Below are 26,104 nucleotides of genomic sequence, written 5' to 3' on the forward strand. Positions count from 1 at the left end.
ATCAGGGTTGCAGATCACTAATCCAAATGGTTTGGATTCCTGGAAACTCTGGCCTTACTTTAGACTTGGTTGTGTGGGTGTAAATCGGGTGATAACACTGTTCCCTTTGGCAAAAGTAATAAAACCAGCACAAGTTAGATCTGAATTGTTACCTGCTGCTTGCGTTGCTCAGCCTGAGGGGCATCTGCAGTCCTAGAGGTGATGAAACCAAATGGAAAGAGTTTGTTAACAATGTTTTTGGAAAAGAGTTATTGAACCTCCCGTGTCTCTATCCAAATATGTCTTCATTTTTCCCCTTCTATATCCATTTTCCTAAACATACGCTGTGAGGAAGAACACATGTACTTGTTGAATGGAAGCTGCCTGGTGTTGATTTCAATGCAGAATAATGTGTGGTTGAATAACTTTAGTATCTGTTGGATACCCTAACAAATTCTTTGCCTGTAAGATTTTCTTCGAATTGCTCAAGCCAAGGTGAGAAGAGTCTTGGTATATCTTCATACCTAAGGATCCCTCCAATACAGGAAAATTCCTGGTAAATTTAGAAACTGTAACCAGTTCCTGTGTCATTCTTGCTGCTAACCCTAATATCATAGAAATGGTGGAGGTGAAGACAGGCTTAGCAGGCCTTCATACTGCTGGAGCTTTTATTTTATCAAAGTTGAGAACTGAGGAGCCATGACTGGTTCCTCTCGCTCCTCCTTTTCCCACTTGGCTCAGCCCTAAACGCAATGGAAGAATACAGGCACCAGTGGTGGGCTCCTGAGCAGATCTCCTTGCCCTGGTTTAATCCTTTGGCATGGGCTGATTGTGTGGGCTTACGAGGGAGATGATGCTTGAACCTGGACTTCTCTGAATTTGAAATAAAGAGATGTGGAGAGAAATGGGACTTTGTTTACTGGCTGCGGTTACATCTGTAGCTCAGATTTACAAATACCCTGTTGTGTGACAAGCTCAGGACTCGTTGTTGCCTGCAGTGCTTCTTCCTGTGGGAACCCAAATGTTTGGCTGGGGTGTATGGTAGCTATTTGTTTTCCTAAGCAGAGATAGGGGATTGCTTACCCCTGGTATTTCATGGACATGCATAACCAATGCTTTGATACTTCTTAGGTCCTGTCTGATGTGTTCAACGCACCGGTGTACACTATTGATACGGCCAACTCTGCTTGTTTGGGAAGTGCTTACAGAGCAATTCAAGGTAAGACTGTAAGGAGATATTTCTGAGCGGCCTGGGCATTTAATTTCACTTGGTTAATACTTGGGATTAACATTACTGAAAATGAGGGGAGAATAAAGCTGTGTGGATCTGACTGGAAGGTCACTCAGGTCAAAGAGGGTTTTCTGCTCTTAGTGTGCTTGGATCAGGCCCAAGAATAACATTTACATCAGAATTCAAGTCTGGTGGCGGCTTCTCAGCCAAGCGATAGGGCCTGGAACCTGTTGGTACTGACAGAGGAAAGTCTAAGGGCCTCGAACCTGTTGGTACTGACAGGGGAAAGTTCTAAGGGCCTCGAACCTGTTGGTACTGACAGGGGAAAGTTCTAAGGGCCTCGAACCTGTTGGTACTGACAGGGGAAAGTCTAGGACCTTAATGTGTTGAGTTGCTACTCCACGTGCTGCTCTTGGGAGAATACAGCCAAGTGAAGGTGCTGGTGTAGCCTGCTGCCTGAGTTTGGGGGGCAGGCTGTGAACTGAATTGCTGAAATGGCCAAACCAAGCAAAAGATAAATCCTAGCAAAGAAGATCAGAGAGATCAGGGACAACAGGACCAGTAATATCACTGGCCAAATGAACGTCACTAAATCTATATGTATCTTCCAGCTTTCAAATGTCAAGACGAAGGATATGCAAGGTGTCCTGGGCTCCATGCATTTTCTCTTATAAAAGCATGAATCTTGGGATACTCTTAGGTTGACCAGTCATTTTGCTTGCTGTACTACATCACTCACTGTAATGTAACAGTCTGAGTCCCTGATTTAAAGTGTTAGTTGATTTAAATCTATTAATACATGCAGGTGTATGTTAAAGGTGGGCCATCAGCCATTTAAGAGTTGAATCCCAAGCAGGAAATTTTATTAATGTGGTTTAAAACAATTTCTACTATCTTACAGCTAAACAAATCAAGGCATGTGTGTCAAATTCTGAAGTCCTTATTTATGCCAATTTTTCTTAGCCTCAGTTTTTCTGATTAGAAGCTTTAGGATTTGGACCTTAAGATTTGTAAGTTCTGTACATGTTCATGTAGGATCATGGGATTGCAACAAGCATGGAAAAGATAACATCAGTCATCAGAAGAAATCAGCCAGGTTTTAATTTTAGAAGCAAATTCTGCTGTCACATTATAGCATCTGAAGACTGCATGCTCTCTTGCATTTGAAAACAGCACAGAAAACTGCACAGTTTTATTACTGACAAAACTTGAGTCGATGTGTTCAATGCACGCAGCGTGTGCTCCTTTTTATTTCCAGAAAAGACGCAAGGGTTCTGTCAGGCAAAGTACGCTCTTGCAGGGCAGTGGAAACAGTGCCGTTAGATTAACAGTATGTTTGAAGCCACGATGTGACCATTTTTCCACCTTGGGGACCAAGTTTCCAAACTGTTTTCCTCTGCACTCAACCTTTGCCTACTGCTTCAGAACCACTAGAAACTTCCCAGTGCCTAACACTGCAGGCAAATTCCTTGTCCGTGAACGTATGTGAAACGTGGAGCTGTCCTTAAAGTTTGTGCAGATATTCTGTTTGTGTGGAAGATGTGTATTCTGGCTGCCAGTTTGGCATATGAAGTCTCGAGGCTTGGTTGACAGAGCCTTTGAGGGAAGATTTCAGATGCCATGTTGATGGAGGGACTCCTCAGCTCAGGTGCGCTGGCAGCCAAGCCCCAGGGGCTTGCTGTTTGTGTTTCTAAATGGCATGTCTGATTGATGCTTTCAGCTGACTCACTCTTGGCCAGGCAAAGGAATTGAGTAAAAGTGAAGACTTGGTAATATAAATGAAATATTGATGGCAAAGTCTTTGTAATAATGTTACAATGTACACCTGCAAGTAGGGTGTTCTGCAGTTAGCCTGGGGTTCTTAGAAGGTGTACAAGGAGCTCCTGAAATGCTGTGATTCACTTGCAAAGCAAGATGGTGTAGTAGCAGAACTCTGTTATTATTCTGCTTCTTTATATATAAATGTATTTAAGAATTTGTTGCATATTTTCTTGACAGGGTTTTCACTTCTCTTCCCTTTTTTTAGTCACGTTTTGTCCTTGAATCCCTTGCTTACACATATTTTCACTGGTGTTTACTGTATTGTAACCATAAATAATTACTGATATTGTTGAGTAGCATTCCTGCGGCTTACCTATTCTCCAGGGTACGAATTGAGTGATTGGCAAAAACTCAATCACAGAGTCCCCACTTCCCGGGCTAGCGCATAGGAATGTAAGATCTTCTGCCATTTATCCTTCAATCCTGAATGCTGACCTGACCAGGGAAGATCAATATAATGTATTAATTTGCCAGGGAGTCAAGACACATCCCTCACGTGCTTTTTTCATTGATCAGGATTGTGATTCTCATTGCAGGGCTTGTAGCTGAGACGAATGTGTCCTTGGCTGATGTCGTGAAATTAGCACCGGAGCCTAGATTGGCTGTTACACCAACTGCTGGGTCTGAGGAGGTGAGCAAGCTTGGGAATACCATTTTTCTTTTCATTTCCTGCCTGCTTCAAAAAGTAGTGCTTTACTAATTCTTCTAGTAAAATAGATTAATTTAAGAAACACTGGGTTGCACGATTCTTACTCCTCATTGTAAAGATAGATTTTATTTTGCGAGATCTTCGGTGTTGTATTGCTGCAGTAATCTGATCGCTGCATCCAGGTCTGTGAGAGTGATTTTTCCTAACTGGGTGTGATCCCAGAACAAAATCTATTCCTTAAGGGACAGAAAAAGTTACAAAACAGGTTGAATTTAAATACAGGTCAGTCAGGTTGTAACTGTTAATATTGACAAAATAGTCTTGACTTGTTTGCAGGAAGCAGCATGGAAAAAGGCGTGGTGATGGTGCTTTCTGGCCTCTTGGAAAACGTCCCTAAAAATCCTTCCTTTCTTATCTTAAACAGTGGTCAGCAATTGTGTGTCTTCACTTGTAGCTCCCAGTCGGAAAGCGTGCCAACTGGGAAGATTCAGTAGGTACAGGTCTTAGGTGCCATGCCCATGCTGGGAATTTCAGTGCATCTGAAGGTGGAAGTTTTGCTTTGTGGGGCCGTACAGATAAAGCAAAATAAATAGTCGTTGTTGCACACTGTGTGGTTCCAGCCCCTGTAAAAGCAAGGAAGGAATTGTCTCAGGCTCTCCCGTGCAGTCCTGTACCTCTTGCTATAAGGTACCACAGGCCTTAGATTACAATAATTTATGAAATATAATGTTCAGTAATAAATAAAAAATACAATATAGCAAGATTCCTAGAGAACACAAGTTTAAGTAACCAAAGGTGAATCTGTCTTAAGGTGTGCAGAAACTTCTTTTACACCAGCACAGCCTTACACTCTCCATTTATGAGATTTGAATGTGCCCTAACTACAGGCAAGAAGGTTTTAAGGCTTTTATTTAAACTGGGAAATTAATGATCTGCCAAAACTACTAACTCCCAGCTACATGTGTAGTGGAGCACCAGATATCATCATGAGTAATAATAGAAATGATCATGCTGCATTGTGCCTGCCAGCGTATTATTTAATTATTAACTGAGATGGAGGAGCTCAGTAATCGAATAGAAGTCCCCTTCAGAAATATTAAGACATTGAATAATTTAAACTTGATTGATCTGATCTCATTTACTCAACCTTCCCCCCTCATTTGAAAAGATAAAATAATTAACAGCAATGGCCTGTGTCATCTGTGTTGCAGCTGAAGCCATCTGCAGGGAATACACTTCAGGAGCACATCCCTGGTGTCTGATTCAACCTCACGTTGCTGCCCTGTTCCCCCCAAAAATGCTGGCTGCTGAAAAGCTGCCAGGCTGGCTTGTGTGGAGGTGGAGAGTGCTCAGAGACCTGCTTTTGACCCCCCTGGTGCTGCTTCAGCTATAAAACTCAAGGGCAGGGAATACAGCTGTCACTCACAGGGGCCTTTGCAAGAGCAGCAAGCACCTTGTACCCCTGCAGGGACCAAGCTAACCTAACTGGAAACGTTGGTGGGGAATTCATTTACCTCTTTCTATTTTACCGTCTGCATAAAATGGCCTGGAAGCTAGAAGAGTTAATTATCTCCCTCTCTATACTTTTCTTCTCCTTTTCCACTTGGTTAGACCTGGCTCTCATAGCACATCTTTTTATTGGTTTTAAATGATGTACAGCAGTGAATTATTGCCCCAGTAGACAGGAGTGGATGATAGAGAAGGTAGTGGCCAAACAGCATGAGAAGGAATAACCGTTCCTGCACTTTAGCTTAGCTTGTCAGCTTCATTCCATTAAAAGCAGGTTCTTGCAATTATGTATTCTACACCAATTTTTTTTACTTCCTGTCTTATAATTTTGCAGTTGATGGTGGATTCCCTGGCTAGTTTCATGGCTGTGAAACTGCAGAAAGCCAGAGGGGCCTGTCAGTAATACAGTGTGTTAGCATGAACAGTGCAGTAAAAATTCATAATGTGATGAGTCAGTTTGATTCTGTTTTTTACAGAGCTGCGTCTCCCTGTCCATCCGATTTCATTCTGTTGAGGTTAGAGCCTTTCACTTAAATGATGGTTCTTTTTATAAACTTCAAAGTCATCCTGAGGTTAAGTTCTGTCTTGCTGAGAAGCTCTTCTGAAAGAATCTGGCTAACCAATGTGAAATTTCCCGGACCACTTCCCTACATGTTTTGGACGGCTACAACTAAATCTTGGCAAGGTGGAGAAAAAACAGGTCATAACACAGCAATCTGCTCTGGTTTCATCCTTTCTTCCTGGTATAGGTCAGAGACAATATGTCTTAGATCATCGGAGAGAGGAAAAGCTCCTATAGATAGAGGTCAAATGCGACAGTTTGATGTAGCTTCCTCTTCATTGCCAAGGCTTATGCACGCAGTAGGGGTTTCCAGGAACCAAAAATGCAAAAAGTGTTTCTTTGATTGCTGAGGGCTCATTTTTGATAATGGATTTGATTTCACAAAGGAAGAACAGGGCACACAAAACAGCTCTTCTGGTTCAATTAAACTGATGGGCTGGTAAAATAGAATAAAGTCATAAGATGGGGAACATAGAGCTTGTGATGGGTGATGAATTAGTAGTCAGTAAAGTCCCATAAGTTCCAACTTGTCTGGCAAAAATGTGACTTTTATCCTGCAGCAGACTGTCCTGCCTTGCAGAGACCATTTCAAAGACAATAAATCCCTCTGTGGGGCTATGACCCTAACTAAGTTCCGTAGCTGAACCTGATTTCACAGTATATTTGTAGGGTGTAGGGGCTCACTTGAGCTTGTTTCTAATTGTGCCGATGCCCAAACAGGTCATAAAGTATTCTGGTGGCAACCACTGTGGGGGTAGTCTTTGGTCACTTGCTCAACCAAGGCTAGCCAAATTCAGTCATCTGTGGGTTAAGCTGATGAATCCTTCTTCCCTATTTTCAGAATAGCAAAAATTAGAGAGTCACCTCACCTCTTAGGAGCTTCCTCTCCACCCTGGGGAGGAAGATGAATCAGAACCACTAAGCATGACAGAAATAACCAGGAGATGCTAGAGCATCAAATATATGTTAACAGACAGAAGGAATCTATTATTCCAGCATTAGAATTCAGATCCATTTTAGTAATCTATTAAAACAGAGATGGTTGGCGAGTTGGTTAATTAAGCAAAAACGTGTAAGAGAGAACATGATTATCTGGAGTTGATCACTTGCGTTTATATAAGCTGCATGTCTGTGACATAGTGTCAGATTTATTGTGATACTGTCCTGTATGGTTTTGTAGGGAGAAGGCATAGTGCAGTTCACTACCTCTGGATGTGTAATTTTTGATTGCATTATTGACTCTACTGAGATGTATTAATCCTGCAAAAATTCAAGAAGGGAAAACATAGACCTAACAGATTTTCTTGACTTCGGTGAATTGCCTTGTAAGTAGGTAGATTTATAGAAGTGACCCTATTACCCAGGAAGGTTATAACGACCTATTCATTGATTTAAAATAATTGTATTTTTGATGAGTTAGATTTTGGAGGGGGGAGGCTGTTTCCTAGAATTGGTTTAGGTTGATAATTTAGTGCAAAGTAGGTAATAATAATACAAGCACAAAAATATAATAGGTATCGATGGGAGTTTGATTAAGGTAATTTTGTAGCCAATAAATTTTTTTAACCTATTAAACTGATTAAGATAGGCTTGCAGAATGCATATTTGAAGTAAATAAAGTAACTGTTTGAGGTGTGGTTCCTTGGAGGGTTCTTCAGAGTATTTCAGGACACTGCCATAATCTTTCTGCTTTAGGAGTATTCTTTCTGTGTTATGAAAGGTAAACTACTGCTATGATTTAAAAATAAAATGTGTAATTCTTGATTTCTTAAGCAAATCTCTTTGAGTAATTTGAGTTTGGTTGGGAAAAAAAAAGGAACCAATCAAAAGTAGCAAGTGTTTCTGAGAGACTGATTAATTTTAATCTATTCAGGGTAGATTAAATGTACTCGGGTAGATTAAAATTAGGTAATCATCAGCATCATCTCTGTAATTTGTAAATTTTGAATTGCTTCAATCATTGGCTAACATAACAATGCAGGAGACAGAAGGATCTATGTGGATTGTCACTTGTAGTAATAATTTGGAGCTGGCTTTGCTTTTAGAGGGCGGCAGGGACAGTGTAAACTGTAAAAGCCCTGTTGAGTTCATAGGCTGGTACTATGGTGAGATATAGTATGAGGATGACATACTTGATTTGGACTAGAGCACAAGGTAACATTTACTTGAGTAAATTTTCCAGGGAGGGCAAGTTAATTTATTCTCTGTTATAATGCAATATTTATCATTAGCATCTTCTTAGTTATTTGTGGGACTGTCGGAGTGTGGCCAGATTGTCCCAGGAGAGAAGTTTAGGGTTTGTAAATGAAGCCATCAGACAACTGCTGATGTTGTGGTGTAAGCTATAGAGATAAGCAGGAGAAAAGGCCATAATATAGCAAGGACAATTAAATTATGGACAATAATAAGGTTCATGTTGTGATACTTGTAATTGCTTTTGTTAAATATCATGGTTTGATATATTAGGTTTGAGGCTATGACAGGGAGAGAATTTATGTTCTTGAGTTTTTATGCATCACTGAGAGTTCTTTATTCCCTTTGGACCTCAATTATAAAAATAAATCTATATAATTGCCTTAGGAAAAAGACTCCTGGAATCACTTAGGAGGAGTTGCCTGAGGGTCTGCGGAGGCAGTTCAGTCGTGGCAGATGTGGAGAGGCATCTTTCACAGACCCATCTATGTGTGTGCTCAGGCCATGCTCTTGGTCAGTGCAGTTTGGCTTTTCTTCTCCATACTTCATGGGAGCTGCACTGCTTTGGCCCCAAACTTCAGCTGGTGTCGAGCTGGCATGTAAAATACTGCTCATGAAAAGCTTGTAGTACTGCTGCACTTATCAGCCATGATGTACTAGTGGTATTACAGCCCAATTCCCTAAGGAAGAAGAATTTAAGACTTTGGCTTAGCCCTCTGAACTGTGCTACTTTTTACCCCATCTGAACGGGAATAGAGTACAAGGAATAGCCTTAATTTTTTGTTTGCATTTTCTTCAGATGGTCCATAATGCAGCATTCATTTACTGTAATGGCTGAGAAGGTTATTGCAAATGCCTGAATTTTCTCAATTAGCAAGCTAAGTGCTTAAGCCCAATAAACAGGAGAAAAAACTGTATCAGTAAACGTGGCTGTTCATTTATTTTGGTACATTTTAATTTAGAGTGATTTATTAACAGTAATACTTCCCAGCCTTCTAGTAAAAGGGCTGTTGTGTATTTTGTAAAAATACTGCTGGGTAATATGGAGCCTGCTTTCTCAGTGCCTGAGCCCACTTACTGATGCAGCTCTGCTGCGCTGAATCTTTTCTGAGAAGCATTTAGGGTTTATCAAATTTACAGAATAGCAAAGTAAGAAATAGCGAGGCTTGATTATAGATCCTTCAGTGAATAAAGGAGCTGCTTTTGTTTTGACATACTGATAGTCCCAGTATAGCCATAGTTGCCTGCTCAATATTTTGTTTACTCTGATGTGCATATTTAGCAGAAATGGGAGCAATAATATTCTTTGGGTACATGAAAAGAATATATATGTGTACTTCACTGACCCCCCAAGGCCCTCAAGTAGTTAAACATACCATGCTGAATCATGTGGTATTTCATAGTAGTGGTGCGTTTTGTTTCCTAACCCCATAAATCTGTATAAAACTCCGTGGATCTCAGTATCACTCACCGTCCTGTGGAAAAGAGGAGTTGGGGCACATACATGTTAAATGACTTGGCCAGGGTCACTCAACGAGTCTGTGGCAGAGGTAGGAGCGAGCAGGTTTCTCTGTTGTAGTCAGTGACAGACACTGTAAGACTCAGTCACTGTGAGATGAGTTTAAAAACTGTCCAGGTGATGCCTTGGCAAGCGAACAGTGCCTCTTCCCATTTGCTGTAGATGCGCCTTCTATTCTTCCCCTTCATATACTTAATCTGTTGTACAAATGTCCTTTAACTTCTGTAATATCTGGTTGGTAAAAGGGAGGAGCTGATCAAAACAGGCTGCTTCTGCAGAATTTGTCCATTAAGTCACTCTCACCTTGCCATTGTGGAAGGTGGAAGTGGAAATGAAAGAAATAAATCCCGGTTTCACTGGTCAAACTGAAACTATCATTCAGGAAGAGGGAAACACAGAAACTGGCTATTTTGCTGTCAATTGAAACAAACCACTAAAATGCTAATTTTTATTTTCTAGATGAGAAAACTGTGATTATTTTTTTTTCTTCCACTGAGAAGCTGTGAATATTACAGACACTGAGGCTACTGCAGACTATACATAAAACCGTGGAAGAGTAACCCTGTCTTTTCCTATGGTCTCATAGTTTATGCTTGAAACGTTTTCCTCCTGACTTTATCATGCATATACATATACAGTTATTGGCTGTGGATCTTACCCAGAAAAGGATAAAATGCATTTAAATGCTGGATCTCGCTTATTGATGAGAGCAGTTTACTGGGTATGATTCATTGAGGCTTTATAACCTCTCTGAACCTGGAGCCAGGAGCGAGACTGCTCTGATTATGAATAACATCAGTGCAGAGGGCTTGTAGACTAGACTGGCAGCCCCTAGGATTCATTGTGGCAGTGATATGACCTCAATGGCATCCTCCTAAAGACTGCTCGAGCCTGTACCAGACCCCACACTGGCTCCTGGCCGTCCCTTCCTTGTGCTGGAGCCAGCAAATGAGTGAAGCTGTCCTGGTATGGCTTGTCAAACTCCTGATAGATGGACAGTTAAAAGCAGAAAGAGGAGGTAATGAAGAAGGGGTATCTCCAAGATCTAGATGAAGTACAGCTTTGGGTTGGAGCTATCAGTAAGGCTAGGGTCTGTTCAGGTTTTCTGTGATGTAACCTGGTCACATACAAGCAGCTCATCTTCTCTGATACATCCTGTGATGAATTTAAAGGGAGGAGGGAAAAAGAAAAGGTAACGTGAAACGAATCTCAACATGGATCTCGCCCATATCCAAAAGCAGAGGGCATGTTTGCATCTGGGGTTTTGAATACATTTGAGTCTTGATTCTTCTTTTTATGGTTGTAACAATTCTGGATCTAAAAACTCCTGGGGAATTCTAGCTAGGCAAATACAAAAAAGCTACCCAGATACTCGGTATAGTTGTGAAAAGAAGTGGGGTCCCCATTTTTCCCCCTGGGCCGGGGCTCAGGGAGTGAGGAGCCTGGCCATGGAGGAGATTGTATGTGGGAAGAGTCGTGGCTGTGAACGATGTGAAGGAGAGAAGAAGCTTGAATAGATACAGGAGTATGAGAGGGGCGGGAGAGGGAGTGTGAAGTGTATTTTAGAAGGCCCTGGTCAGCATATTGGCCAAGGAGGACCTTTCTGACAGTGGTTGGACTGTGCTGGAGGGTGGCAGCATGCTTATTAACAAGGCAGAGGAGGAGGGACAGAGGCAGTGATCCGTCCGGGGGTAGTGGGGGGAGGCAAGGACGGGAGTTCTGCCTGGGTGATTAGGACAGCGATTACCAAGGGGGCATGTCAGACTGGGAGAGGTGACTTTAGTTGAGCTGCTTCCTCTGGAAGAAATGACTTCTGCTTACAGCCACAATAAGAACAACCTGTGCACATCATAAAATTAAGCTGTGAAGGAGATGGTAAAAAAGGCTGTGACATTTGAAAAGGAAGACTGCAGCATTTTCTTGAGCAATTTGGGGGAAAAAAAACCCCAAACCTTCAGGTCTGAAGATGTTTTTAACTGCAGCATGATGTAAAAATCTAATTTTTCAACCTAGACATACTTATTTCTTTTTCCTTTTTAGCTCTATCGTCCACTTCTGAAAAGATATGCTGAGCTTGAACAGAAGGTTATCTGCAACCCAACCTCTTCTTGTCTTGTGAAATAGAAGCAAACAAAATTTATAAGTCAGCTGAAGAGTGGACTCCCAAGAAGAAGATCAGAAAAGATTTGCTCAGATTTTACTGGAGTTGTTTAAATCATTTCGTTCCTCTTTGTAGACAAATAATTTTTAAATGTCTGTGTTTGGGTGTGCTGGTGGAAAAAAATTACGTTGCGATTGAAAACCTGATTTACAAAAAAAGCATCATATTGCTCTGTGTGTTTGTGACTTCAGTTTTTCTTAGGTACTTTTCAGATTGTGCTTGCTGTTTTGGAATAGCTGCGTGACAAAGTCGAGTCCCTTGTATATATGAGTCACTTTACCCATCTCTGTCAGCTTTGATGCCATGTGTTTAGCATGCCGACCTCTGCATACTTATCTAGGACAGTATCTTAATTCTGCAACTTCTCCAGCTTAGATCTTTTGAGACTATCTTTCTGTACATCTGTAACTTGTCGATGTTTATATCTTTGACTACATGAAACCAACAGAAAGCATAAGCACACTGACTTAATCCCATCTTTCTTTAATATGTGAGAGATTTGTGGTGTGAAGGCTGATTAAAGTCTTTAAAGGCTCCCTGGGATCTTCAGAGAAGGGGAATTCTTGGTACATGACACTATGGAAAGTCTGTTGTGTGATAAAACATGATGGGGTTGGATTTTATAAATTATGGAAAGCGCAGAGGCCTACATGGATACAGACACCATTGCACAATGTGTTACTTGACATCGGTTTGTAAAAAAGAAAATAAGGGAACTAAAGTTGGAAGTCTCACATGCTTCCTTTCTGTTTCAAAAAGTAGTCAGTTCATCTGCTCACCAGTTTGGCGTTATTCTGTTTTCCTTTCCTCCTTCAGGTGTCATGGCCATGAAATTCTTTGTGCTGAGTGCGACTGCAGAAGTAGGGCTCTGCTCGCAGCAGGGCATGAAGGTTACTGATTTTTTTCTTTATACCACCACTATCCCATTTCTTTCTTGGAAACAGAGCAGAACAGGTGACTGTCTTGCTCTGTTGCTGCTCTTTCACTTCAAGTTTTTTATTCCAGATTAAGTAGGCTCTAGCTGAGAAAATCTTAAGGGAAAATACAAGCCAGGAGATCTTTGTACAGAGTTGTGTGGAAGTTGCAGATTTTGAATGAACATCTTACATCACCCTGTGCAAGTGGGAACACTTTACTGCACCATTCTGCAGTGCTGATATCTTTCCCTTAGGCTAAAATTTCTTCTGGGAATAAAGCCTTTCTTCCCTTCTTGCAGAAGTGGTAATGTGCCCAGGGAGTAAGCCAGGGAATTGTAGGGAGACGAGGATCCCTTTATTGAGTATTTGAGAGCTGGATTATGTCCCTGCTGGAGCTGGGTGATTCACACTACAGTGGCACAGGACCACTCTCCCTGTCCCTGCTGTATCCCTGCGGTGAGGGTGGGAACCCCTTGCCATGGCTTGCCTCTGGAGTGGCAGGGGAGTAGGCACGTTCCTCCTCTGCTCTCCCTTTTATATTTAAGTGCTTCATCTGCGAGTACGAACAGTCCCTTTTTTTTTGTTCAGAAGTGAATAATTATAACTTTTCTTGATATTAGCATGATTACTCAGGAAGGTCAAGAATTACATATCTGAGTTTCTAAAGCAGGCTTCGTTTAAGCAATTGCTTTAAAAGGTGGCATTACAAATACACATCTATCTCTTTTATGTGCTTATTATTCTGGGTCCAAAGGTACAGCGCTAAAACATATAATACTTCTCGCAGGCCTCCGTCGTCAGCAGTTGCTTTGTCATTGAGTAAGGCTGTAAAGAGGTACAGAAGGATTCATTAATGCAAGTTAAACAATGCCACTAGTTTAAGCAGCATTGCCATCATCATTAGTCTTTGTTCTGCCTGGTGACTGGTTTGACATCAAGGTTAACCACACAGGGATGGGATCAAGAGAGGTGTTTTAACTTTCTGCAGTTTTGGTGACAATTTCTTGAGTAGCTCATTCGGCTTAATCAGAGTGGGAAGGCTGATGTGTCTTACAGCTTTGTGGCTTTATTTGCCTGCGAAATGGCAGGATCAGGGTCAATTTCTTACTCAGCTGAAGAAAGTTATAGCTTTCGTTTCCCAGCTCACAGCACATGTGAGAATGTTTCTAGATAATATATTGGCTCCAAAGAAAGTGTTATGTGGTGCTAGTAGGATATAGTCTAGATGGTTTAACTACTTTCTGGGCCAGAGCTCTTCTCTGGGTAGGGAGAAGGAAAGACTTTCTTCCCTGTTGGGCTGGGCTGGGGCTCTCTGTTGGGTCCCACGTTAGCATTAAAACGCTGTTTCCTCGGGGTGGCTGATGCACTGTGTGCTTGCTGCAGAAGTTGCCGAGAAAAGGCTCAGATGCAAAGCTCGGAAGGGCCAGGAGCTGAGCACCACTGAATTATAGAATTGCTGTGGTGATGGGTTTATTAGGGCTGGCCTCTGAGGAATGGTGTCTGGAGTATCAGAATTTATAGACAAGCTCTTTTTTTTTGTTCCAGCTCACCAAAGTTGCCCATGTTCACTGACTAGTGTCAGAATAAGACTCAATAAATCTCCCCCTTGAAAGGTCCTTTGAAGAAATGCTGCTGTAAGACTTCCACCACTCTCTTCTTTTTGTCTTTCCAGGAATGCATGTTAGCCTGCCAAGGAACCACAGGCTTCCTGCTGTCACGTGCACATCTCTGTAAAAAAGCCACCAGTGATGGAAGGATCTGGTGCCCTTTGGTTTCCAAAATCTTGTTTTTTTGCCAGCTTGTCTACCTTATGTTATTCTGGTTGTCTGAAGTAGAGAGGTTACTGGCTTAAATGACATCTTAGTTAACAGAAATCTGAAGGAAAGTCAATGTCTTCTACCTCAACGTATTTGATGGAGGTTGATTCCCTCTCTCCCCCATAAGTGACCTTATTGGTCTTCAAGTGAGAAACACAGTATCCCCATCTTGTCTGGATGAAAGGTTAGCTTCTGTGTTTAAAGACCTGCTGAGCTATTCCCAATCTGGACTAATCTGCTGGAAAATTGATCTCAGCTCCTAGAAAAAAACCCACCCTTGACTGCTACAAGGAGGTGGTTCATCACTGTCTAACCTGCAGCTCCTGTCCTGCACAAGCAAAGCCACTCTAGGTTGGAGGTGGGTCATGGAGGTACATGGAAAAATCCAAGCAGCTTCCTTAGCTCGATGGCCCTGTGCCCTCACCAGTCAATCAGAGCTGCACTGGATTCACCCACAAGCTCTTGGTGTACCAAGACCCAAAGACAAACAGTTTTCTTTGCAGCCTGAAGTCTTTAAAGTCTTTTGTGTTGCAGCTAGAAACAAACAGGGAAAGATGTTTGCTTTTTCTTAAGGGATCAGTCTGAGAGAGCTGGAGCTCTGATTGAATAAGTAATGTACTGAAAAAAGTCTATGCTCTGTCGGTGCTTTAATAAGTAATTGAGCTGAATACCACCGTGTGTGATCCCAGCGGGACCTTTTTGTTTTTCAGTTCTCTTTTCCTTTGGAGTTGCAGCTACCACCACAGATCACAGAGCGGTGCAGTGGAGGATGTGTATCTAAAGCCACAAAAAGCCAAAGCAGAACTTTCAACAGATCATTTGTTTTATCCGTATTTCTATTGCCTTGGTCCCCAGGCTGCTGCGTGCAGGTTAGAGGCTGAGGGATGAAAAGAGAAACATTTTAGAGAACTAAACTGTCTGCTGTTGGTGCTTGTCATGATTACGGGGCCAAATCATAGCCTCTTCCCTAGCAGAAAAGGGCTAATTTGGAATTTTTCATTTCCTTAGCCGCTGATTTTTCATGTAACCTCTCAGGTTTTGAATTTGGTGAGATCTCAGCCCTCATGTTAGGTTGGGTTGAAGCTGGCGAACGTATGGCTCAGGATGATAATCAGGTGGGTGGATGTTCACTCACCAGGGGATTGCTATCCTATGAGGAGCATTTCCGAAGCTTCTCCGAAGTCATCTTCGGAGTAGCTTCTAGTTCTGATTCCACATGGCTTAAAATTTTAGGTAGCGTTTTACTCTTGTGCAAATTTGGTACAAAATCATATCTGCTCCAAAGGATATTACCTTGTTATTTCTTTTTGTGCAGGTCAAAATCACGGTGTGATGTGCAAGACGAAAGAACTGTGGATGCATTTTTTTGGTAACCTGCTTTTTTCTGAGAATGACTCTGAAGTGTGTGAGTAGGACATCTTTGGGATATTCAGAGTATTCACAGCCCCTGCTTACCTTTTGTGCTTTGGTTACAGCCTAGATCAAGCCTCTTGGGTTAGCCGGTTCAAGTGGTTTAGCTTTTGGTCATTAAAGCTTACATTACCAGAGTGTAAGATTTTTAGGTTCGTTCTTTTCCCTAGAACCGTTTTTTCCTCTCCTGCAGCAGATACATCCTTTTCTTGTACATGGTTTGCCTTGCTAGCTGCTTCTGCGGGATGCTAATTTCTTTTAAGAGACACTTTGCTGAGTGAACTTGTCTTGGGCTGAAATCCAGCCCCAGGAGTCGTATTGCTTTACCTGTTCTTCTTCTCTGTTGCTTCTTAAAGTTGGCCTTGACAAACAGTGATGCTTCTGCAGTGATCCCAGACTTCTGCGAATGTCTCGACCATTGTGGGAACTCAATGATTTTGTTCAGGGTTCTTGGAACACATACCCTGAGGGGCAAGGGTGAAGGGGCGGCCATCACTGCCTATGAATACTGCTGTGATCTCTGATTTCAGTCTTTCACTAAATTGCCTCATCCATTGATGCATCAGCATGCTCATTAGAACAACTGGGGATATTATTAATTGTATACAATGTTTCTTGCTCTAAGATCTTTATATGGCAGGTATTTGTGATATGTTCTTCATTAAGATGCTAAGCTCTGCTTTTATTTGGTGTATTGTGCCTTAGTACTTTGTAAAGCATCCATCTGGTTGTTGTTTCTCTTTTGGCACCTAATCAGGCAAACAGAAGTCTTTGGTCACTCAGGTGTGGGATTCACCTGGCCAGTGTGGACATCTGTGTCTGCCATCATATGGGCTCCTTTTATAATCAAAGGAGAGGACCACAAGGGAGAAGAGTTTCTGGCTGTTCATCTTATCTTGTGGCAGATGTCTACAGCAGATCAGGTGATTTGTCTCTTGAGTGAGCCATTTCTCCCTGCTGAGTAGAAAGGCAGTGGTGTAGAAAACAGAAAAAGCCAATTTTTTTTCTTGTGCTAAAACTTCTGAAGACTTGATTGAAAGCTGGTCTCAACTTTGGAGGTGAGTTTTGTCACCAGTTACCATTGTACAAATAGAAAGCTTTCTTGTTCCAGGACTTACCTGTTTTTACTGTCAAATCCATGAGCTTGACTTCCCCAGGTCCCTTCAGACAGTCCTCTCTTACACTTACATGGAGATATCCAGCAGACATAGATTGGGAGCTTTATTACTTATATTCTTACAATCATAGAACAGTTTGGGTTGGAAGGGACCTTAAAGACCATCTAGTTCCAACCCCCTGCCATGGGCAGGGACACCTGCCACCAGCCCAGGTTGCTCCCAGCCCCGTCCAGCCTGGCCTTGGGCACTGCCAGGGATGGGGCACCCACAGCTGCTCTGGGCAGCCTGGGCCAGCATCTCACCAACCTCAGAGTGAAGAAGTTCTTCCTAATATCTAATCTAAATCTCCCCTCTCTGTTTAAAGCCATTCCCCCCTGTCCTATCACTACATGCCCCTGTAAAAAGCCCCTCTCCAGCTTTCTTGTTGGCCCCTTTAGGTACTGGGAGGCTGCTATAAGGTCTCCCCAGAGCCTTCTCTGCTCCAGGCTTAACAAACCCAGCTCTCTCAGCCTGTCTGCACAAAGGAGGTGCTCCAGCTCCCTGATCATCTTCATAGCCCTCCTCTGGACCTGCTCCAACATGTCTATGTCCTTCTTATGTTGGGGAACCCAAGCTGAATGCGGTACTGCAGGTGGGGTCTCAGGAGAGCCGAGTAGAGGGGGAGAATCCCCTCCCTTGACCTGCTGATCACACTTCTTTTGACGCAGCCCAGGACAGGGTTGGCTTTCTGGGCTGCAAGGGCACACTGCCAGACCATGTTGAGCTTTTCATCACACCCCCAAGCCTTTCTCCTCAGGGCTGCTCTCAATCCGTTCTTCACCCAGCCTGTATTAATTCTGGGGGCTGCCCCAACCGACGTGCAGGACCTTGCACTTGGCCTTGTTGAACTTCAGAAGATTTGCACAGGCCCACCTCTCAAGCTTGTCAAGGCCCCTCTGGACAGCATCCCTTCCCTCCAGCATGTTGATCGCTCCACACAGCTTGGTATCACCAGCGAACTTGCTGAGGGTGCGCTCGATCCCGCTGTCCATGTCTCTGACAAAGATGTTGAACCAGTCCCAGTACAGACCCCTGAGGGATGCCACGCGTTCTTGCCTTTTGTCCCTTTGTTGCATGCCCTTGCTTGTGTTTATCCCTTCAAGCTGGACTCTTTCAGGTGTTTGTGTTATGCCTGCAAGCTCAGTACCCCAGCCCAGTGAAAGACAGCTCCCTTAAGACTTAGACAAGCATTGCGCAGGAAAAGAGAGGTCTGTTCAACTCGCTGTTCAGAGACAGTATTTACTGAATGACATGTATGCACTACCCTTCTGAAACCTCAACTCTGTTCAAGTTCTGGTAAATAAAGGTGTAGTGGAAGACCAAATTCTCCTTAAAAAATAGTAGGCCATGCTGTGTAACAGAAGGGCTTAGTCAGAGAAACGGAGCAGAAAGAGAGCTGCTTCTTAGCTGAGGACTTCTATCTTAAAATAATACATGTTGCAGAAAACAACTAAGAAGCAAAGGATTCTCACACAACTTTGATATCACAGCTTATGCCTCCTGAGAGTGTTTCTTCACACTGCTGCCGTAGCTTGTTAGGTTAGGGTGGGATATTCCCCTGTTGCTCCTGGTATCGTTGCTTTGCTAGATTCTTACCCTACTTGAGGACAGTTGCATATAGCAGAAATACCCTTTTGATTAAGAAAGATATTGTTGAAAGGCAACAATACGTTTTCCCAATTTCCATTTCTCAGTCTAATTATTCTGGTTCTCGCCATTGTTGTCCCCTGGAAGAGATGCCTGCTGAAGCAGAGGGAGGAGAAGACAGTGAATGCAGCTAATCCAATGTGTGATTTAGTCAGGCAGTTCAACTGAATGAACAAGCAAATAAGCTGTATTTCAAGACCTCCTTTTCCGTGAAAGTGTTCTGGTTTTGTTTTTTTTTTTCTTTTGTTTCCTCAGAGTGATTCTTGGCTCCGAAGATAACGGCCACTGTTTTTTGTTTGTTTCCATCTCACCACGTTTGCAGCACAGCAGACTCTCCCAAAAGCCTTTCAACATGGACTCATTTTGCTGTTTGCCCAGCGAATACAGATTTTTCATTTTGATCTACGTTGTGTGTGGTTTTGGCACACTTTATAAATGAACCGATTAAACGAGTTTTGCTAATGACTGCCCCTCCCTGTTGGTAGTCAACCCTCATCATTCATGGCCTTCCATACTGAAGGAGATGAGCCACCATGGGGCAAGTGCTTCTTGTAAAGGCCAGAGTAAATGTCAAGAAACTTCTTCCCTTCTCCTTGACCCAGAAATGTTGCTGTAGCTCAGCGTCACTGGACAGGCAGTGTTGGGTTGTCCGTAGCATGACTATTTTGGGGTAAGTGTCGCTAAGGTTCAGCCAGATTGTCTAGGTGGGCAATCACTGAGGTGAGACTGCATGGGTAATTTATGGCAAGTTCTGCATTTTGTAATTTATGCTCTGAATCTTTGAATGACAAAGTTAATTAGCTTTCTCAGATGAGTGAGAATCATGTGTTTAGAGGGGGAAGGAGAATGCATCTGGACTCGGGAATTGCTTGGTGGGGAGGCCCAGGTACTCAGTCAGGTTCCCTTTCTTCTGGCCTGATGCATCCTGCTTTTTTCCTTTACAGCAGCCCAGGATCACGGGAGACATGGAAACCGCTTCCTCCCTGAGCTTCCTGCAGCCTACTGGAGGTCTGCAAACTGGGACCTGGGGTCAAACCCACCAGGCAGAGGTAGCACCCAGAGCTCCCTGCTCCCGATGGTGTGCTGTTGTCCTGAGTCTGTTGTCCAAAAAGCTGGCTGCATCGCACCTGTCGCTTTTAGTTGAACATGAGGTTGTCTTTGGCTGTCTGCATGACTCTGTCATGAGTTGTGGTGCCTCTGGGACCTGTATTGGGCTGGGAGCTCAACCTTCAGCAGGAGTAAAGGAGGTGAAAGATTTCAACATGTTAGGTTTTTTTACATGGTGACTAGAAACTGGGAGTATGACCTGGCCGTGAAAAAGGTAAAAGGTGTTAACCTTAAGCTTACCTGTATGTCTTTCCATTAAACTTGACCTTACCTGTGTGCCTTTCAGTTAACCTTGAGTTTACCCGTGTGTCTTTCCAGCTGAGATGGGGGCATTGCCTCATACAAGATGCACATCTGCTCTCTTGCATTCAAGAAAGAAAAATTAAAACTGGAACAAGTGAGGAAGAGGGCTGATATGTTGATCAGGGGAAGGGAAAGGCTGTCCTAGGAGAGGAGACTAAAAGCTTAGCTTGCTTTGCCTAGCAAGTGGAAGCTGGGAGGTGATACCATCATTTAGTCAAAATCCTTCAGGCTGGCAGTAAAGAGCAAGGGAAAAGCTATTCCAGCCAAAAGACAATGTTGGCTTGTGAGCAAGTGTCACTAACTGATTGGGAATAAATTTGAACTGGAAATTAGGAGTAAGGTGGGGGCAAGGTGCTGATGAACCTTTTGTACTCTGTGTGTGGTGCCAGGACTGTAAAGCCCCATGCCTGCAGCATGACCTTTTGCAGGGTGTAACGTGGTGTCAGAAAGGCTGTGCTGAAACTGCATTTGGTTTGGACTAGCAGCGACCATTCGAGAAACTGTTGTTTGCCATGTGCGCAGAGCGGGGTTTCACACTCGACCTCTTTTGAGTTTCCTTCTTGACTTTGGTTTGTGGGAAGGAGCTAGTCTGGAAGGGGAAAATAAAGGAAAAGCTTCCAACTCCGCTTCTTAAGCTCAGAACGTGTGATGGCCCCGTTTGCTATCAGTTTGCTGGGCTAGTCCTCTACAAACAAGAGGAATTTACCCCACGGCAATCTTTCTTCACTAGAACCCTGCAAAAGGAAGTGAAGTTTAATTAGCGTTTTAAAGTGGACAGCCTTGAAGTTAATGATATTCAATAAAGAAAAATTGTTTTAACCTTATTTGCACTTTTCAATTTACTTATTAGAGGCCATCTGTTATATTTTAAGCAAGAGCACTGGGAGCTAAACTCTCAGATTGTCAAATGAGGTTTTAACTGGCTAAGCAGAAGGGAAGGAACAGGCTGCCTTAAAAGAGCAATTAGACTGTTTTTCTTCAATTTCTCACTTTCGTGTCAAAAAGCAAATGGTCACCATTTCAAGCAACAGTCGAGTTGTGACAATGACATCTGTTTTTACAGGTGCTGATGAGTCCTGGGGAATGTCACTTGTCCTCAGATCTCAGATATGGTCCGACATGGATGAAATTCAAAAAGCCAAAAGTGAGATGAAACTGGTGAGGCGTGTGAAGGGCAGGAGTAAGTATTTCTATAAGTAAATCAACAGAAAAGGGAAAATGGGAACATATTAGTTTGCTGCTGAGCAGGTTGGCCAACCTAGTGACAAAGGGCATGGAAAAAGCCGAGGTGCTCTTTGTCATGACTGGCAAGGCTTGCTGTCAAGCCTCTTTATCTCTGTGCCTAGCAGAAGAATTTAGGGAGATAGGTGCTACCTGTAGCAGGAGGCAATCAGTTTAGGGACTACTGAAGCAAAATGGGCGTACATGGGTGCATGGGACTAGATGGGGTGTGTTCAAGGATGCTGAGGAAGCTGGTTGATGTCATTGCGAGACTGTTCTCTATCATCTCTGAAAGGTGGCAGTGATTGTGGAAGGTCCCGAATGATTGGGAAGAGGCTAATGTGAAGTTCATCCTCAAAGGGAGTAAGGAGGATCCAAGAAAACTGCAAACTGGTCAGCTCCACCTCTGTCTCCAGGAGGGTTACAGAGCAAATCTTCCTGAGGGCCATTTCCAGGCACATGAAGGATAAGAATTCAGGGGCCAGATCTGCATTGACTGTCATGGGAATTTGACTTCTCAGCTTATCTGTTTTAAGCTTGAGCGGATTCCCACCATACCTCTGAGAAGGTGGGTGTTTTTCTTGTGTCCCTGGGCAAAGTGAGAGCCTTTGGCAGGACAAGAGCCAAACCTTGGTCCCCCAGGTCTTATGAGAATAGTTTAAGTACTGGGCTACCCTTAATTCCTCCTGGAGGGTTTGGGAAAGGAAAGCAAAATATCTTCTCTCAGTCTTCTTAGCAATCTATGGGAGCCAGGACAGCTGGTGCTGTGCATGTGGATTCAGGACTGTACATTCGTGAGTGGATGTTAGCAATCCCTCTGGATTTAATAATTGATGTACCACTGTTCACCTGAGCAGAGGCTCTGAATCCCGTTCTCTGGGGTACTTGGCAGTGGTGGCTGTAAGGTTACCATGCCCAGAGCAGGAGTGGAATAATCCCTTTAATCCCTTTTGCAAACAAATGCAAAATGTGATCCGTGCCATGGGCTGATACCCTGTTCTCCAGGAGCAGCAACTTAAATTGCCACAACCTGACTCCCTTCCACCTGGACATTTGAAGACTGATCCCACAACTGCTTGAAAATTTAGATATGAGCTTCACCCCCGTGGGTCATCCTGCTGAAGTTAGGCTGAAGGTGACTTTTCTGTGTGAGGTCCTGTGGGCATCCCAGATTTCCTAGGGACTGAACCCACCAGCTCCTGGAGAGCCAGGCTTGCTCTGCAGCCAGCTGCATTCCTGTCCCGCGTGGTGAGTTACAGTGACAGAAGGGAGGAGAAATGATCCGAACGAAAGAAACAGAGCAGAAACGTAAACTAGATCATGTTGATTCACAACAGCGTTTGATCATTAGTAAGAACCCCCCCACTAAACCAAATGAACTATGAAGTATCTGTGGCAGTGAAATCCAGCTGCCAACAATGTTTGTCGTAAAAAATTGCCATGGGTACTGTTAGTTTGCTGTAAGCGCTAAAGCTGAATATGTGTGCAATAAAATACCTTTTATAAAATCTCGCTTTTGTGTCATTCCAAACTTAAAATGCTATTTTGTGTTCAGATCTATAGAGAAAAAAACCAAAACAACCCACAACTTGAGGTGACTTTTGTTTTAAGACTGTTTTAAATTTATAACTGAGCTGGCTAAAATGCTTTTCATCAAAGTACAAAAGTTTCATGCTATAATTAATGGCAAGTGATATCTAATGCAATAAAACACCATCATTTGAGTGTTCTTACAAGACTATTTATGACTGGATATTGAAACTGATAATGATTCTGCCATTTGTCCTCATAATTTATTATTCCAAAGAGAGGCAAGTGGTGTTAAGGGTTCACGATCCGTTTTATGGAAAGAGTGCTGAATTCAGCTTTTATGGGTGTAAATGACAATGTTTGGCGCTCTGTGGAAAATGTGCATGTGACAGGGAGTGCAGACCCTACTGAGGGGTCGAGATGGGGGGGTTAATGCTCTTTCTAAGAGAGCTGAAGCCTCTGGCTGTGTGATCCAGTTGCAGGTGGCCTTACTGGGACCAGTGCAATGACTTAGCAGGCTTGCTCAGAACACCAGGGCAGGATTTTTCTGGAAAGCTTCTACCTGGTTTCTGTACTAGGTGATCTAATGAAGTATGGCTTTGGGCAGCCAAAGCTGAGTTCAGTATAAGCAGCCTAATCCAAACCCCATGGAAGATAGTGGAAAGAATTACTGCTCTGGCAAGTCTTGCGTCAGGCCAAAACAAAAGCTCAGCTCTGGAGGAGACTTCCCTTGGCCTTGCAAAGCGCCAGCCGGCCCGTATCCCTCTGAACACAGCCCTTTCATATCGCACTGGGCCAAGGCTGATTTACTGAACACTCAGGCTCTGATCCTTATTTAGGCTTGTGGAAACCTGGAGGAATTTCTTTCAAGTCAGTGTTGATGCAACTAATGGAAAATCTGAGTGAAGTCAGACCTGGGGTTTTTTGGATCGAGATCTGAAAAACAGAGCTGATCCTTCAGTCTGCCGGACTCCTGGACCTGAGACTACAGCTTGCTGGTTTTCCCCAGCCTGCTGTTCATTTGGTGTGAGATAAGGTCCTGTAGGTAAAGATTTGCGTTTCCATCAATAGCCCCAGCAGCAGACCGATGAGTTGCTTGCTGCTTTACAAACAGCTTGGAGTGAATCTGATGCTGCAGAAGCCAAGAGCAGGATGTGACCCTTTTTCTTGGCTTTTCAAGAGTGATGGTTGCCTTCCTCTTCCCTTCTGCCTCCCCTTGTTTATTCTAATCAGCATGTCAAAAGGGAAGTCGCTCCTTTATTGGAGGTTATCCATGTCAAGGGAAGTTATGTTTCCATCACTACCTGGGGGCCCATCAGCAGCAGAAGATGGAGAGCAGTGACTTAGAATGACTTTGAAGCAACACCCAGCAGCAACTGAAGACAAGAACATAACCTTAGCTGACGTTTAAAATAACATGATACACAAATAAAACCATTCTGCTAAATTATGCATCTTTTGACTCTTGGCTGTTCTCAAATGAAGGGGACTGGGTGAGTGTTTTCTATACGTGCCCCGTCTTTTTGCCGTGCTGGGAGCTGAGTGACAGATGCACACTGATGGAGCATAATGCATTGATTTTGCGGCTGCAGTACTTTATGCTGAAAAGAAATACAGCTTTTAAAACGATGGAGGGCCCCTATTCAGGGAAAAAAGAGAGGTGTATAGGTGAGTTTTGCTGAGTGTGCCTTAGTTATCTGCTTTGACTTAAGCACGTGCCTTAATGCTTTGTTGACTAGCATTGATGGGAGTACGTTTAACAGTAAGTTTGAGTTAAGCTAGAGTAATGGCTAAAGAACCAGCAAGAAAAACAGGGTAATAGGGATACTGAGAACAATATAGCTCTGTTTCACTAATCGTTGGAAACCAAGAAATAATATATTAATGTTAAAGCTTTTTCCCTAATGGCAAAATGTGCTGTTGCTGGCGTGTTCCTCTCTTTTCCCAGGTGGGAAGTACAGCCGGCAGCAGGTTCAGCAGGAGCCAGCGGTGTGCCGGGGAAGGCAGGACAACCTGCACCCTGGGGTGTATCAAACCCAGCAGAACCAGCCGGTTGAAATAGGTGGTTATCCCGCTGTGTGCAGCATTGGTGCGGCCTCACCTGAGTGCCGTGTGCTCCTCTGGACCCCACCGTTTAAGAAGGATGCTCAGGTCCTTGATATGTCCAGAGGAGAGCAACGAAGCTGTTGAAAGGGCTGGAGGTCATGTCCTATGAGGAGCAGCTAAGGACTTTGGGCTTGTCTCCTTTGGAGTAAGGAGGCTGAGGGGCGACCTCCTTGCTCTCTACAGCTTCCTGAGGAGGGGAAGTGGAGAGGGAGCTGCTGTGCTCTTCTCCCTGGGATCCAGGGACAGGACACATGGGAATGTTTTAAAGCTGCACCAGGGGAAGTTTAGATAGAACATCAGGAAGCATTTCTGCACCAAGAGGGTGGTCAAACACTGCAACAGGCTTCCTAGAGAGGTGGTTGATGCCTCAAGCCTGTCAGTGTTTAAGAGGTGTTTGGAAAATGCCCTTAATAACATGCTTTAACTTTTGGTCAGCCCTGAAGCGGTCAGGCAGTTGGACTAGATGATCGTTGTAGGTCCCTGCCAACTGAAATAGTCTGTTCTGTTTCTAGTTGATATTTGGTTTCAGCTTCTCAGTTTTACAACAGCTCTGGCTGTTTCTTTTGTTGTCAGTGATTTCACTCTGCTCTCACCAGCACAGCCCCCGTCCAAACCTTCCTGAGATCCTGTGGCTGAGCCCTCACCAGATGCAACTTCACTGACCATGAAGGAGATGCGTTGATTGACCTTAAGCAATGACCTGCCCTTCAGTTTTCATTTAATAGTCTTTATTCAAAACTTTTAGGGAGGGTGGAGGGAACATGAAAGATACCTCATTTGATTTGGATATTACTGTATTAGTTTTCCTACTGCAGTAGCACTTAACAGCTGTAGGTGTGGACAAGTGTGGTGTTGCACAGTTGTACAAACGTACATCAGGCATTATCCTTGTGCCTCTGTTCCTCTCTTGTGTCTTCTGTAAGTGCATAGCTAGCAAATGCAACCCAATTTTATACTCTCAGGGTCATCTGTTTGCTGCTTTTCCCTAGGCATCTGCTACAGCAGGCAGGATACAGAGCAGCATCAGTCTGGTTTGCAGCAGGGAGGGCAGAACTTACCCTCACTGCATTTTGCCAAGACCTGTTTTTAAAGGGATGTCCTCTGAAGCACTGCTTCTGTAGTGTTTTTATGGCAAGGCTGTATCTTTCTCTGGCTTTCCAAAAAGATTCAAGCATTCCATGTGGTTTGCAGGTGGAAAGGGCAGTGTAAGGGAGTTGCTTTAATGTTTAACCTTCTGCCCTACCTCCAAAAATATTACTGCTTTT

General features: G+C 43.5%; 1 protein-coding gene and 1 long non-coding RNA gene across 4 annotated transcripts in view; both read left to right on the top strand.

The window, feature by feature from the left end:
• Window positions 1–11,798, top strand: part of XYLB (xylulokinase) — an 84,474-nt gene extending 72,676 nt beyond the window's left edge. For all 3 annotated transcript variants that reach the window (XM_055804633.1, XM_055804632.1, XM_055804634.1), the window contains 3 exons: window positions 1,111–1,198; window positions 3,568–3,662; window positions 11,504–11,798. In XM_055804633.1, the coding sequence (XP_055660608.1) occupies window positions 1,111–1,198; window positions 3,568–3,662; window positions 11,504–11,587 (267 nt within the window). In that variant the 3' untranslated portion in view covers window positions 11,588–11,798. The remainder of the gene's footprint in view (window positions 1–1,110; window positions 1,199–3,567; window positions 3,663–11,503) is intronic.
• Window positions 11,799–17,869: 6,071 nt separating this feature from the next.
• On the top strand, window positions 17,870–22,711 carry LOC114013090 (uncharacterized). Its single transcript, XR_003555930.2, has 2 exons — window positions 17,870–21,162; window positions 21,499–22,711. It is a non-coding gene; the product is annotated as an uncharacterized LOC114013090 (long non-coding RNA).
• The last annotated feature ends 3,393 nt before the right edge of the window (window positions 22,712–26,104 follow it).

The sequence above is a fragment of the Falco peregrinus genome, chromosome 5, assembly GCF_023634155.1.
Source record: "Falco peregrinus isolate bFalPer1 chromosome 5, bFalPer1.pri, whole genome shotgun sequence".
Classification (NCBI taxonomy): domain Eukaryota; kingdom Metazoa; phylum Chordata; class Aves; order Falconiformes; family Falconidae; genus Falco; species Falco peregrinus.